General features: G+C 37.7%; 2 protein-coding genes across 5 annotated transcripts in view; one reads left to right on the top strand and one right to left on the bottom strand.

The window, feature by feature from the left end:
* Window positions 1–5,753, top strand: part of LOC107661416 (microtubule-associated tumor suppressor 1 homolog) — a 51,109-nt gene extending 45,356 nt beyond the window's left edge. For 3 of the 4 annotated variants that reach the window (XM_016450989.1, XM_016450986.1, XM_016450987.1), the window contains 7 exons: window positions 1,827–2,041; window positions 2,330–2,435; window positions 3,193–3,266; window positions 3,396–3,491; window positions 4,162–4,278; window positions 4,440–4,537; window positions 4,920–5,753. In XM_016450989.1, coding sequence (XP_016306475.1) covers window positions 1,827–2,041; window positions 2,330–2,435; window positions 3,193–3,266; window positions 3,396–3,491; window positions 4,162–4,278; window positions 4,440–4,537; window positions 4,920–5,133 — 920 coding nt within the window. In that variant the 3' untranslated portion in view covers window positions 5,134–5,753. The remainder of the gene's footprint in view (window positions 1–1,826; window positions 2,042–2,329; window positions 2,436–3,192; window positions 3,267–3,395; window positions 3,492–4,161; window positions 4,279–4,439; window positions 4,538–4,919) is intronic. The other variant, XM_016450988.1, reaches the window with a different exon arrangement.
* A 1,219-nt stretch (window positions 5,754–6,972) lies between these two features.
* LOC107661418 (platelet-derived growth factor receptor-like protein) lies at window positions 6,973–11,891 on the bottom strand. The gene is made up of 7 exons (XM_016450993.1): window positions 11,721–11,891; window positions 10,597–10,876; window positions 9,639–9,790; window positions 9,443–9,552; window positions 8,279–8,468; window positions 8,041–8,177; window positions 6,973–7,652 (listed from the first exon to the last, which is right to left on the bottom strand). The coding sequence occupies exons 1-7, from the start codon at window positions 11,773–11,775 to the stop codon at window positions 7,461–7,463; spliced, it is 1,116 nt and encodes a 371-aa protein (XP_016306479.1). The 5' UTR covers window positions 11,776–11,891; the 3' UTR covers window positions 6,973–7,460.
* Window positions 11,892–13,538: the final 1,647 nt, after the last annotated feature.

Below are 13,538 nucleotides of genomic sequence, written 5' to 3'. Positions count from 1 at the left end.
GAAAATCTTGTCAATTATTACTCTCAATATTACACTTCTTTTTTCATTACATGTTGCCCCAAAAACACATTTATATGCAAATTAGATTTAGCTTATAGAGAAATAATGAGAAAACTTTATAAATTATAACTTTATAAACTTAATAAATGTATAATGAGAAAACCTGTTTGTGGTCATTTTACACATTTTGCATGAAGAAAAATGGTATATCAAATCATTCTGTTATAACATAGTTGAGAATTCTCTTTTATACAAAGTTTGGTAAAAAAATCCTGAAAACTAAAAATGTATTGGTGATTTAAAAAAAAAATCAATTGTTTTTGCCTATGCATGTTCATTCATGTCTTTTGATTTTTTTAAAGAAATTGAGTCCCGATGTCCTCTACCAAGGACGTAGCATAACTTATGAATGAAATATCATTTTTTATTTTATTTTATTTTTACATTTTTTTTTAATGCTCTAAACCAGGGGTGCCCAACCCTGCTCCTGGCAATCGACTGTCCTGCAAAGTTCAGCTCCAACCCTAATCAAACACACCTGAAGCAACTAATTAGGGTCTTCAGGATCACTTAAACATTAAAGGCAGGTGTCTTTGATTAGAGTTGGAGCTAAACTTTGCAGGACAGTCGATCGCCAAGAGCAGGGTTGGGTACCCCTGCTCTAAACAATGTAATGACATCAAAAAATACTATTTTTTTCCTAAAATGTTTTGCCGGGTCTCAAGAGGTTAAATAAATGCATACATGTATTAAATAAATATTGGTATTTATTTGAATGAATTAATACGGATATTTAAACATAAATGCAGAGATATAAATAAATACATTTAAATACAGGTATTTCAAGTTCAAGTTCAGTTTATTTATAAAACACATTTAAAAACGGCCACAGGCCGACCAAAGTGCTGTAGTTGTTTATTTTCTATAATTTATTTTCATACAGACAAATAAATAAATACAGATATTTAAATGAATTAATTAATGAATAAACAGACATTAAAACAAAATAAATTCAGACCAAAAAAATAGTCAAGTCATTTGCTTGCCTATATGAGTCCTTTTAATGTTGTACCTTAATTATGGTAAACCATAGGCCATCTATCCAGCCAGAAATCCCAAATTCAAGTGGTTCTACCAGGATAGCCTGTTACTTCATGTAGCACACTTGTACACTACAAAGACGAGAGCAGCTGCAGGATTCAGTTTGCCCATTTGTGTGAAAACCACAGCAGTTCTGTGCAGTGCGGTGAAGTGTCATGCGTTTCTCACTATAAGAGTTGGGCAAAGATAGCTAATGCTCACAGGGACAGTGTCTGTGACACAGTTGTGATTGAGAGTGCGTAGTGACAGGTTAGAAAATGCCCATTCATTATGCCTCTGTGTATTAATGTTCTTTTTGCTGAACTTTCCCTCAGTTGTAATTTGACGTGTTCCTTGTAACAGTTGACGTTTTATTTACAGGACTGCTGGAGATACCATAACAGTAGAGACAACTGGGACTCAATGCAGAATACTTGAGTAATGAATCATAGCATCGAGTGTTGGCAGGGCCTGCCCTGATGTCAAAGCAGCAAATGGACGTGTTGGCCTTTCAACATTTGCTCTGGTTATCCCACTGCTGTCTACATATAGCATATCTATATTTTCATATCACAAACTGGTGCATTAGATATCAGATGTCCTGCTCTTTTTGAAGTCAGAGGGTTGCTGTCATCATGCCAGAAAAGAAGGCAATCATCTTAAATGGTGCTTTATGGGCTTGATGTTTGTTAACTGAATCACTTAATTGATCTTCTAACTTCCAAATGATCTGATCTTTTCCCCAGTGAGCTCGGCTCACTCCTGTGAGCGTCTGGAGCAGGAGAAGGAGAAGCTGCGTGCTGCTTTTGATGGAGTTCTACAGAAGGTCCAGGAGCAGCACCACTCGGACCTCGCTGACCTCGAGGAGAGACTGAAGACCTTCTACTCCACTGAGTGGGAGAAGGTCCATCAGACCTACCAGGAGGAGGCTGACAAGTGCAAAGCTCAGATGGAGCAGCAGGTGTGGAGAACAATGGGCCTTTTCTCTTTTGTCCTGTAGTGTCCTGACACACTTTTTGTTGGGTATACTTGATTTCAGATGTCTTAAGCGGTCATATTAATACTTAAACAAGATCACTTTCTCATAACTATGTGGAGTAATTTCATTGCTTTTGTTTTTCTTGTATCTTGGCATATGAGCCTTGATCTTGTAATCATTTGGGCATATGACATCTGATTTCCTAATCATTTATACACTAAAATAAACCAATAAGACTTTTAGGAAATTATTTTATTTGTACTTGTCTAGCTAAAAGAGTTGCGAGCAAAACATGAGGCTTTGAAGAAGGAACTGGAAGTCAGCCATATGAAGGAGGTGGATGGCCTTAAACAACAGTTTGAAGAGACTTTCAAAGGTAGATAATATTGTGCTTTGTGTTGTTTCTTTCTCTAAAATGTGTGTATGTGCTACTGAATATTTTGGGGACAAATTTGTAACCAGAAGCGAGCTAAACCTGGCAAAATCTCTGCAAACCTTCTTTTAGGGACGTCCTCATTTGTGTATGGTATAAAAGTAAAGAAAATAAAAGTAAAAAAAAAAAAAAAAGGTAATAAAAATAGATTTAGGGTTAGGTTATACTGTTTATAACTAGCTGTATATAAAATTGTAGCAGTATACAATTGCAACGCAATGCAATGTCCCCATTTAGTTGTCCCTATTTACCACAAATGTTGGATGTTGTGGGGACAAAAGGACAGTCCCATTAGGAAAATGGTTTATAAATCATATCAAATGATGTCTGTTAGGTTTAGTAGTAGGTGTAATGGATAGAATATAAAGTTTGTACAGTAGATAAACCATCATGTCTATGGAGACACAAAAATCCAACAAAAAGTGTACACTAGTTTTGACTATACTTGTGAGGACCAAATGTCCTCACTTATATTGTGAAATACTTTGACAACCCACTAGTGAGGACATTTGACTGGTCCTCACTAGTTAAAAAGGCTTAACCATTAACCTGATAGAAAGTCAGTGGAAGTCTATGCAAAATCCTCAGTAAGACAGCGAAACAAACGTGTGTAAATGTTGCACTTGTTACTTTAATGTTTAAAGGCATCAGCATTACCTCTCGTGCTCAGATATATTCTGCTCTGTCTTGACTTTCTCAGAACTCAAACAGTCCCATGAAAAGGAAATGCAGTCTCTCAACGCAACACTGAGGGAATCAGAGGACACGTTATCTGTAAGGCAGTGACCAAAAGCTGAAATTTTCCACAACATTAGTGTTCCCCGTTCGCTTTTCCTTTCTTGTATTTTGCCCTGTCAAAATGTAACAAACATTTTCATATCAGTGCATTTTTTCCTCAAACAGAATCGAATTCAGGAGCTCATGGCAGAAAATAACAACCTCAAAGAAAAGCTGAATGCTGAGGTGAAGAGAAGGATGGATCTGGCTGAGAAAACACAGGTACGTTAAACACTCCTGTACAGCTCCCAAACATCTGCTATTGATAGTAATGCGTCGCTGCTTTTAAATTAGACTGGTCTTTCCAATCAGGGTTAAGGAGATTCCGGAACTCTCAACATTCTGAAAATGCATGCAAGGATATTTAGATAACTACCCTGCATAATGCTGTCAGACCCTTTCCTATACATAGAATGACGATGCAGCACAGGGAAAGTTCATATATGGGCGTTTCTTCAACTCCGGACACTTTTGACCCTTCAGCTGTTAGAAAATAAAATGTCTTACATTTATACATTTAGCAGATGCTTTTATCTAAACACTCTTAAAAGACAATTTTCACATTTTAGTTTGTTCACTAACAATACCCAACAGTGTTTATATTCACACACCACAGGAGAATTATTTATTAGAGACAGTAACATTATTTTGGGTCAAATTGTAGTGGGAATGACACCAAAAGTGGAAATCTGAATTTAAAACTGTATACGTTTTTTCTTTTTCTCACAATAATTATTATATTATATTATTGTCTGTTAAGTTCACTCTTATAGATGATTATATAGATTAATTAAATTCCACAAATGTAAGCATGATAACATGATTTCAGTCTTAATGATCCAGGTTGAGAAAGCCAGTATATATTCCTGATCTCTCTTTTCTTATGTTGAAGAAGGACTCCCATATTCTTTATTTGGAGCAGGAGCTTGAAAGCCTTAAAGTAGTGCTGGACATCAAAAACAAACAGATCCATGAACAGGACAAGAAACTCGTGCAGATAGACAAACTGGTGAGCTCAATTATCTGGTGTGCATAAAGCCATTTTGCAGGAGAAATTCTTTGTAGTCCTACTTTCTAATCACAGTAAAGAGATAAACAGTTTAAAACAGTAAATCTGATGCTTCTACAGTATCTGTGCTGGAAGAAAACTGAGATTTGATTTATTCTTAGATGGAGAGGAATGTGAAGCTGGATGAATGTCTTAAGAAACTGCAACAGGAAAATGAGGAACTCAAAGCCAGAATGGACAGACATGCAGCTTTGTCAAGGTAGCATACCACAAGCTCGTGTTCATAAACGTGATACCCTTGGGTTTTTTAGAAATTATTTTACTCAATCCACCTGTCTAGCTTCTAACATTTGGGTGTTTCCCCAGTGGGCTTCATTCAGTTAGACCTGTAGCAAACCAAACTCTTTGAAGTTTCATAGTATTTGCATGTGGTGTGGGTAGCAGAGAAATTCTACAAAATTGCTTCTGGCTGTGCTGTGACACTTTAATTGCTTTGATTACTCTCTGTGCTCTTGTGGTGGCAAGAAAGGTGCATTTTCATTGCAGCAAAGCTTTGTGCTGAGACCTTCTGCTCTTTCATCTTGTGCAGTAATAGTGACTACTTTAATAAAGTTCACCAGAGCTGACTTGTTCCATTGCAGACAACTGTCCACAGAGCAGGCGGTTTTGCAGGAAACCCTCCAGAAGGAGTCCAAAGTGAACAAACGCCTGTCTATGGAGAATGAAGAGCTGCTCTGGAAGCTCCACAACGGTGATCTGAGCAGCCCCCGCAAGGTCTCCCCTTCCCCGTCCCTGAATCTCCAGTCACCGCGGCACTCTGGGACATTCTCCAGCCCTCCCGTCTCGCCCAGATAACAATGGCCTTCAGCTTCCAGGAAGCACTTTCATACAGGACGGAGTGCTTCCTGCATGCTGAAGCTGGTCTGGATATATATATTCATATCTCTCAATATGAAATTAACTTTCATGACTGAAGACTATATTGCACAGAAGCACTTACCAATGAGACCACCCTCATACTTTGCCTTTCACATCTGACTATGGAGGAAAAATTAAATATCTCAGGGCTTGTAGAAGGTTTCTCTCAAATTTTTGTTTTTTCCCTCCTGGATTACTTTGTTTCCTGGAGTTCCTGATTTTTACCACCTCTCTATAGAGGACTGACATTAGAATCCACGACTGGGGCCTTTATCAATTTATGAAGCTTTTCCACCAGATGCCTTGAAGTGTACCTGTATATACCCAGATCATCTTTGCTCTGGGACAAATGCCCAAATGCCAGCCGGCCAGTGGACATTTCCCAGATGCTGCTGCTCGTGTAGCATTTGGTTTCCGTTTATTTTATGCAGGACCTGGCTCAGACCCCAGATGAACCTTTCACTTCATAGATCAACATACCATAAACCGACTGTTACTATTTACTCAAATGGAAATATTCATTGATCTCAACCAGGTGTTCTCAAAACTTTATGCAACATTTTTTTTCTTGTTTATATCATGCCTTTATTTTTGATTTTGTAAATGGTATTTTTTTTATCATCACACGTTAAGAACTGCAACAAGGTAAGCTTTGCCCAAATCATGATGCATGTTTCATCACAGATTTGCTCTCCATATCACTCATATATGAATAGAAGAGATGCAATACAGTGACTGATGCAGAATAAATGATTAATAGTTGATTAAAAGTCTTGAATGTCTTGTTTAATGCCTGTATAAAGTTTGAATTCCTCACTTTCTTGGCAATCAGAGATGCAGTCTAATGGCAATGGTATGCTGTAAATGGACAAGTGTCTGATATTGAAATGGCACGTCATTGGGCAGCCCTGTGACTGAAGGCATGTACTATTGGGAATCAGCGATTTTCTTGAATACAGATTTTGTATATTAATCAGTATGATTGAGCCCTAGGGACAGATTTGAGTGTTTGTTTGTTTGTTTGTCCTTATTTCTATATTTATGTCTGATCATGAGACCAATGTAATGACCGAGCATGTTTCGTGGCCTCAGGAGCTCCCCCTCTGTTTGAAACCCTCCCCTGCAGCTTTACATTCAAGCTATTTACAAAGACGTTAAAAAGCAACAGAAGAACTTTTTTTTTTTTTTTATGTTGGTATGTATTGCGAAGCTGTTTGTGTGGATGTTGGTGTGAAACTGAAACTCATGAAAATATGCAATTAATAAAGAATTAAATTAATCTGTGTGTAATTGTCGCCTTGTGTTTATAACATGGAAGGGATAGTCAATCTAAAAATCTAATTTGTCATTAAAGATTTTGTCTCACTCTCATGTCATTCCAAACCTGTATGGAATTCTCTAGAAGAGACAAAAAAAAAGATTGGTAACCGTTTCAGTTCCTATCAAATTCTATTGTTTCTTTTTTGTCCATATAATGGCAGTCAATTAGAACCGAAACTGTTTTGTTATCAATATTCTTCAAAATATCTTATTTTACATTTCACAAAACAAAGAAAGTCATACTGGTTTGGAACAACGTACTGTAAGGGTGAAAAAATTAAGACCGAATTCTCATTTTTGAGAGCACTTTCCCTATAAGGAGCCAAGCAGTGAAATTGTGCAGGAACCTGTTGTATCTGTTGGTTTTCTTATTTCTTTTCTTCATGTCCAGGCTGGAAGTCTATGGCAGCATTTAGAGCTGCATCGATGGGCTTGCAGTTTGACTGTGATCTGTTCTGTGTAGTGAATTCTACTGTAACTTATTCTTAAATTGCTAATAATTCAATAACAGAAATCTCTGTGAGAGGAGGAGAAACATACTTTGAATGTGTCGCACTGAACCAAAATAAGCAGTGGGCTCCCACTGCACATTCCACATACGGAGTCCATTAGAGCAGAGCACAAAGCCTTCACGCTCCTCAGACATATTTCATGCATATAGAACTTAACACCTTCCATTTTCAGTATCATAGGTTCATGATGGAAAAACACTATTTCACAGGCAGCGGTGCATTATAAACTGTATTAAGTATGCTGTTGATTTACCATTGAACATGAAGCTTGCATTAACTTGCATCATCATTATGTCTGTTTAAAAGAAGCACTTTATTTCCAAGTCATATATAGAATGCATGTTTTTCATAAGGATTTCATTAAGCAGCAAGAAGCCTGAAGTGTGAATGGAGTACAGCTCAGCTCAATATATAATCTTTATGTTCTTCTTCCTATTCATGTGACTTTAGCGTTGTGGCCACCAATGTCTCTCCATGCTTATTTTTGGTGCTGCAGATGTACTTTTCATAGTCAATCGTTTCAACATCATCCACTATCATGACGCTCTGGGAGATGCGTGTTGTGTGTCCCACACCGCGGTTTATCAGGCGCCAGGAGTCCTGAATATTCACCGGCCTCTGACCCTGAGAACACGCATCATATTAACACCTATTTATCTGAATCTACACTACCTGTCAAACATTTAGAATAATTGACATTTTTTATGTTTTTGAATGAAGTCTCTTATGCTCTGTAAGGCTGCATTCATTTGATCAAAAATACAGCAAAAATAGTAATATTGTGAATTATTTTCGTTATATTCGTTTTCTATTATAATAAATTGTCAAATGTAATTCATTTTAGTGATGCAAAGCTGAATTTTCAGCATCATTACTCCAGTCTTCAGTGTCACATGATCCTTCAGAAATCATTCTAATATGCTGATTTGCTGCTCATGAAACAATATTCTTATTGTAAGTGGTGAAAATAATTGCACTTTTCTTAAGGAAAAAATAATAATGTACCACTCACCTGGCCAGGATACCTCCAGCTGAAGCTGACATTCATCTCAGGTTCACCCAGAACTGTGCAAGTAACGTTAAAGATGTCTCCACCACTCACTGTGTTCGAAGAAGCCTCAATAGTTGCAAAAGGGGGGCCACTAGGCACTACGAGGGGCAAAATGCAAAAAAAAAAAATGCATCTTTGCCAAAAACACGAGTAAAATGTGTGTGCTGTTATTAGCAGTACTATTGTGCTCTCCTCTTACCTTCCACATACAGCAGCTGGTATTTAGTGGATATTTGTGGAGTGGTTTTCGTGGTGCTGTTGGCTTTGCAATAATAAGCACCCTTGTGTTCTGGACTGGGGTTTTGGATGATGAAGCCCTTAGTGGGATTGTAAGAGATCTGGGTCCCATCCACAGTGATTTCTTCTGCAGGAACTTCCCTGTGCAGCGACTTTGATTTTGGGGTTTGTCACCCGGCATGGGACGGTGGCGGGCTTGTCAGGGCGCAGGTAGATGATCTCAAAATGGATGGCAGAGGGGACGAACAGCTCATCTTTGTCTCGATACAAAGAGAATAGTAAGAATGTCTTTGGAGTTTCAAGATGATGTAGATGTGTCTGTGTTATATGTGAACAGATGCTGTACCTGTAAAGTAAATGTAGGTCGCAGAGGTGCTTTCTCCATCCTTTGCACATTCTTCTCCATCACAGAGCACCACCCAGCAGCTGTAGTCCCCCGTATCAGCAGCAGAGGGCGACGTCAGAATCAGCTGACTGTACCGCTCATGCTGCTTGATGCTGGAACAACAAGGTCAATCAAGTCTAGACCTGTGCTATGTTGGAATAGCATACTACTTGTATTATTTCTGCAGTATATAATATATGTACTATGGACTATATGAGTCATTCTACAAATTTAGGGTTCGTTTCATAACCACTGATGATAAATATATTTTTTCTTTAGGAAATCATATTTTATCCATAAAAGAAAGCATATTATAATCTCACGAAGATATTTTGTGCACCCTACTTCATTTTGCTTGAAATAGCCTTGATGTCTCTTAAATTACATTTTTTGCAGCGTTTTTGCGTTTCAAAAAGCGGTTTTGAAGTGAGTCAGTCTGTAGTTTAACAGGGTTATTATTATTGTTAACTAAAAATATAAATTAATTAAAAAAAATTGTACATTACTTGAAATCAAATAAACTTTGAATGAAATCCAGTATTTTCCAAGGCAACATCATTTTCTTTCAGTTTGACTTCAATTTTTAAATTTTTTTATTTATTTTTATTAAAATAGAAAGTTGTATTTATTTACATGCAGTGTAATCTTGTAACGAAAATTAACTATGGCTTTATTGTAGTAAAAGTGTAGTAACCATGTTTTTTTGGCACATTGATTACCATTTGTATAACCCTGTGCAGCGACTTTGATTTTGGGGTTTGTCACCCGGCATGGGACGGTGGCGGGCTTGTCAGGGCGCAGGTAGATGATCTCAAAATGGATGGCAGAGGGGACGAACAGCTCATCTTTGTCTCGATACAAAGAGAATAGTAAGAATGTCTTTGGAGTTTCAAGATGATGTAGATGTGTCTGTGTTATATGTGAACAGATGCTGTACCTGTAAAGTAAATGTAGGTCGCAGAGGTGCTTTCTCCATCCTTTGCACATTCTTCTCCATCACAGAGCACCACCCAGCAGCTGTAGTCCCCCGTATCAGCAGCAGAGGGCGACGTCAGAATCAGCTGACTGTACCGCTCATGCTGCTTGATGCTGGAACAACAAGGTCAATCAAGTCTAGACCTGTGCTATGTTGGAATAGCATACTACTTGTATTATTTCTGCAGTATATAATATATGTACTATGGACTATATGAGTCATTCTACAAATTTAGGGTTCGTTTCATAACCACTGATGATAAATATATTTTTTCTTTAGGAAATCATATTTTATCCATAAAAGAAAGCATATTATAATCTCACGAAGATATTTTGTGCACCCTACTTCATTTTGCTTGAAATAGCCTTGATGTCTCTTAAATTACATTTTTTGCAGCGTTTTTGCGTTTCAAAAAGCGGTTTTGAAGTGAGTCAGTCTGTAGTTTAACAGGGTTATTATTATTGTTAACTAAAAATATAAATTAATTAAAAAAAATTGTACATTACTTGAAATCAAATAAACTTTGAATGAAATCCAGTATTTTCCAAGGCAACATCATTTTCTTTCAGTTTGACTTCAATTTTTAAATTTTTTTATTTATTTTTATTAAAATAGAAAGTTGTATTTATTTACATGCAGTGTAATCTTGTAACGAAAATTAACTATGGCTTTATTGTAGTAAAAGTGTAGTAACCATGTTTTTTTGGCACATTGATTACCATTTGTATAACCACAGTTTTACTACAAATACCATGGTTATAGTTAAACCATGGTAACCACAAGTTAACCATGGTTTTGCTACACTAACCATAGTTTAACCATGGTATTTGTAGTAAAACTGTGTTATACAGTTGGTAATCAATGTGCCAAAAAAACACGATTACTATATTAAATGAATAGATAAAATGAGAAAGAATACCTGAGGCGGTTGTCATTGAAGGTGTCCAGATAAGAGGGATACGCCCAACCTATATTAGTCCCTTTGCATCTCAGTTCCAGTGTTTTCCCAGGATTCAAAGAAAGGCTCTCGCCCAATCTGAGAAAACGGCCTTTATCAAGGACCTGGGTGAGAATAGACTGGCCCTTGCTTCCTGCCTCCTTTTCTTTTACTTTGGGGTAGCGAACCTTCACCCTCCTTCTTCCTGGTCTAATGCGGTTCTCACCAGCCTCTTTCTTACGCTTGACCTGCTGACACACACCTGGGTAAACCAAAGCACAGTGTTCCTAGTCAACAGCGTGTTGTTTCAGCATTTGGATGTGATGGGCAAACTTTACATGGGGAAGTTCTAAAGAGCAATAACATTAATTTATTCACTGCTAGTAGGCAATAAACATAATACAGCATATGTGTTTCATTTCTCTCTTTGTGACACCTGATAACTCCTATGACCAAGCCAAAAAAAGAAGGAGAGAGAGAGAGCAAGCGAAAGAGGTTTCTGCCATCTGGAAATCTGCTCTATATTCTTCAGCTAACAGCTGTACAAACAGCAATGCTGGAAGTATGCCTTTCTTGTTCTCTGTGCAAAAGCGTACAAAACTGAACAATACTGAAGTTCATTGAATCACAAATTCCTTTTAAATTCATTTTTGACACATGCAAGGATCATGAGGTCTTGAAGAATATTGTATACAGATCTTCTGATTCCTTTTGATTCTGATTTATGTTTGAATGAAAAGAAAAAAATCATTTAAAAAAAAAAAGTTACCTTGTTAGGATGCAAACATATTTGATTCTCTATCTTTTGTCTCTGCTGTATAATTGAAACGTAAGTTTAAGTAAAACTCTGCCCTGATCTAATCTCTCCTCCCCTTTCTACTCTGGAAATTTGGTTTCCATTGGCACCACTGGCACACCATACACGTTCATCCAGAAACATCTCTCAATTGATTTTCTTTTCGAGCAAGAGAAAGACCTTTTTTTTTTTTTTTTTTTTTTTTTTTTTTTTTATTTATATATATATTTGATATTTATTATATATAAATTATCAAATGTATAAAAATGTAAATAAATGTGTTAAGCTATAAGAAGAGAGATTTGCTCACCATTTTGGACCTCCAGCCAGAGCAGTGCCAGTGTGAAGAAGAGCCAGAGCTTCATGATGGCTGAAGTGGGGAGTTCCAGCAGGGCACACGGGGCTGTTCCTGCTGCTCGGGAGGCCTGAGAACAGCACAGGAGCTCTTCGTCCACTGTCTGTCCCGCTTACACACAGTCAGCTCCATCCATGTGAAAAAAAGAGGAATTTCCCCAGCCCATCTGCACACTCCCCCCTCAGTGTCAGTCTGTGATCCTCTAATGCCCTCTGCTGGACTGCAGCTATTTGCGCTATTGGCCTCATAATCCAGAACGTCTTTCACATTTTTAAGAATAGTTTACTCGAAAATAAAAAAAAAAAAATGCTGTTAATTGTCTCACCCCCCCCAGACCATCCAAGACGAATATGACATTCTTTAGAACAGTAAAGAATATTTTTATCTGAACATATGGTAATTCTTAATATGTAAATCAACGGGCACCGTCACTTTGAGAGTCAAAAAAGCAGACACAAAAACACGAATGAATCCCCGCGGCTCATGATATACAGAAACTGAACATTATTTACAACATTATTACCTGTAATCCATAATAATCTCAGACAAACGGCCCTCGCGACGTACGCAAACCTTGAACTGGCTACGCCATTACGATCTTCGCTACATTAAAAAAAAACAACAACAACAAAAAAAACCAGACATTATCTAGTAATTTTACGGACATTTTCGTTAATCCTAAAACACAACGCAATGAAGTGCAAAATTCTAGACACAGGTAAATCACCTGTAATTAGGCCTATGGAAAATTCCTTCATGTTATACCCTATTTTTACAGATTTTTTTTTTCATCCAGGATAAAAAAGTAAGTACCCAATGACGAACAATACTAATACAATATACTGAAAATAAAAAATATATTGCTAAATCAAACCGCCTTCTGCAGACGTGTCGTGAGTTCGTGGCCTTGCGTGCGTCGTGAGTGAAGACTCGCGCGCAGAACTGTTTGTCTGAGGTTGTGGATTACAGGTAATAATGTCGTAAATAATGTTTAGTTTCTTACACAGACGGATCGTTGCGCTTTATAAGTCCTCAATATATCGTCAGGAGCTGTGTACGTGGATTCATTTAATGTTTTGCATTTGCGTTTTTGGACTCTCAAAGTGACGGTGCTCGTTGGGTTCAGCTAAACATCTTCTTTACCGTTCTACTGAATAAAGAAAGTCACCTACATCTTGGATGTCCTGGGGTGAGTAAATTAACAGCAGATTTTCATTTTTGGGTCAACTATTCTGTAGAGCAGTGGTCGCCAACCCGTAGATCGCGATCGACTGGTAGATCTTTATCACTGTCCCAGTAGATCCCGAAAAAAACAGTAAAATAAGTACAAAAATGCATTACATTTCTGGGGTTATATTAATGTATCACTGAAGGGTACCGTCTTGAGAAAAGTTTCGATGGCATTTTCTTCTCCGTATAAAGCGCAACTCTGCTTTGTTTACAGCGGTAACCAAGGAAACGCTATAGCGCGGTCGGTTCATAAGCAGTGTTGCCAAGTCCGCGGTTTTCCCGTAGAATTGGGCTACTTAACACTGTTGCCGCGGGTTGTTGTTCATGTCCGCGGGTTGAAGCGACCCCAATAACGTGATATTTAGTCCCTGGAACGTGAATTTTACTTGAAGATCTCCGCCGAAAAACGTGTATTTTACCCTCGGAATGCGATTTTTACAGGGGAACCCTCCTCGAAACACGATTGGACTAGTTTTATTGCGAAAACCTGGCAACCCTGTTAATAGGCGCCACCTGCTGTCAGAGAGTGCGTCTCATTCAGAC

Source organism: Sinocyclocheilus anshuiensis, unplaced genomic scaffold (assembly GCF_001515605.1).
Source record: "Sinocyclocheilus anshuiensis isolate Anshui unplaced genomic scaffold, SAMN03320099.WGS_v1.1 scaffold635, whole genome shotgun sequence".
NCBI lineage: Eukaryota > Metazoa > Chordata > Actinopteri > Cypriniformes > Cyprinidae > Sinocyclocheilus > Sinocyclocheilus anshuiensis.
This window is presented reverse-complemented; position numbering and strand designations above follow the sequence as displayed.

What these genes read in the sequence shown, in the direction of transcription:
- LOC107661418 (XM_016450993.1), bottom strand. Translation starts at nt 11,775, where the DNA reads ATGAAGCTCTGGCTCTTCTTCACACTGGCACTGCTCTGGCTGGAGGTC. An exon ending in CTGGCTGGAGGTCCAAAATG is followed by an intron (nt 10,877 to 11,720) that starts GTGAGCAAATCT and finishes TGGTTTACCCAG; the next exon opens with GTGTGTGTCAGCAGGTCAAG. An exon ending in CAAACCCCAAAATCAAAGTC is followed by an intron (nt 8,469 to 9,442) that starts GCTGCACAGGGT and finishes CCAAAATCAAAG; the next exon opens with TCGCTGCACAGGGAAGTTCC.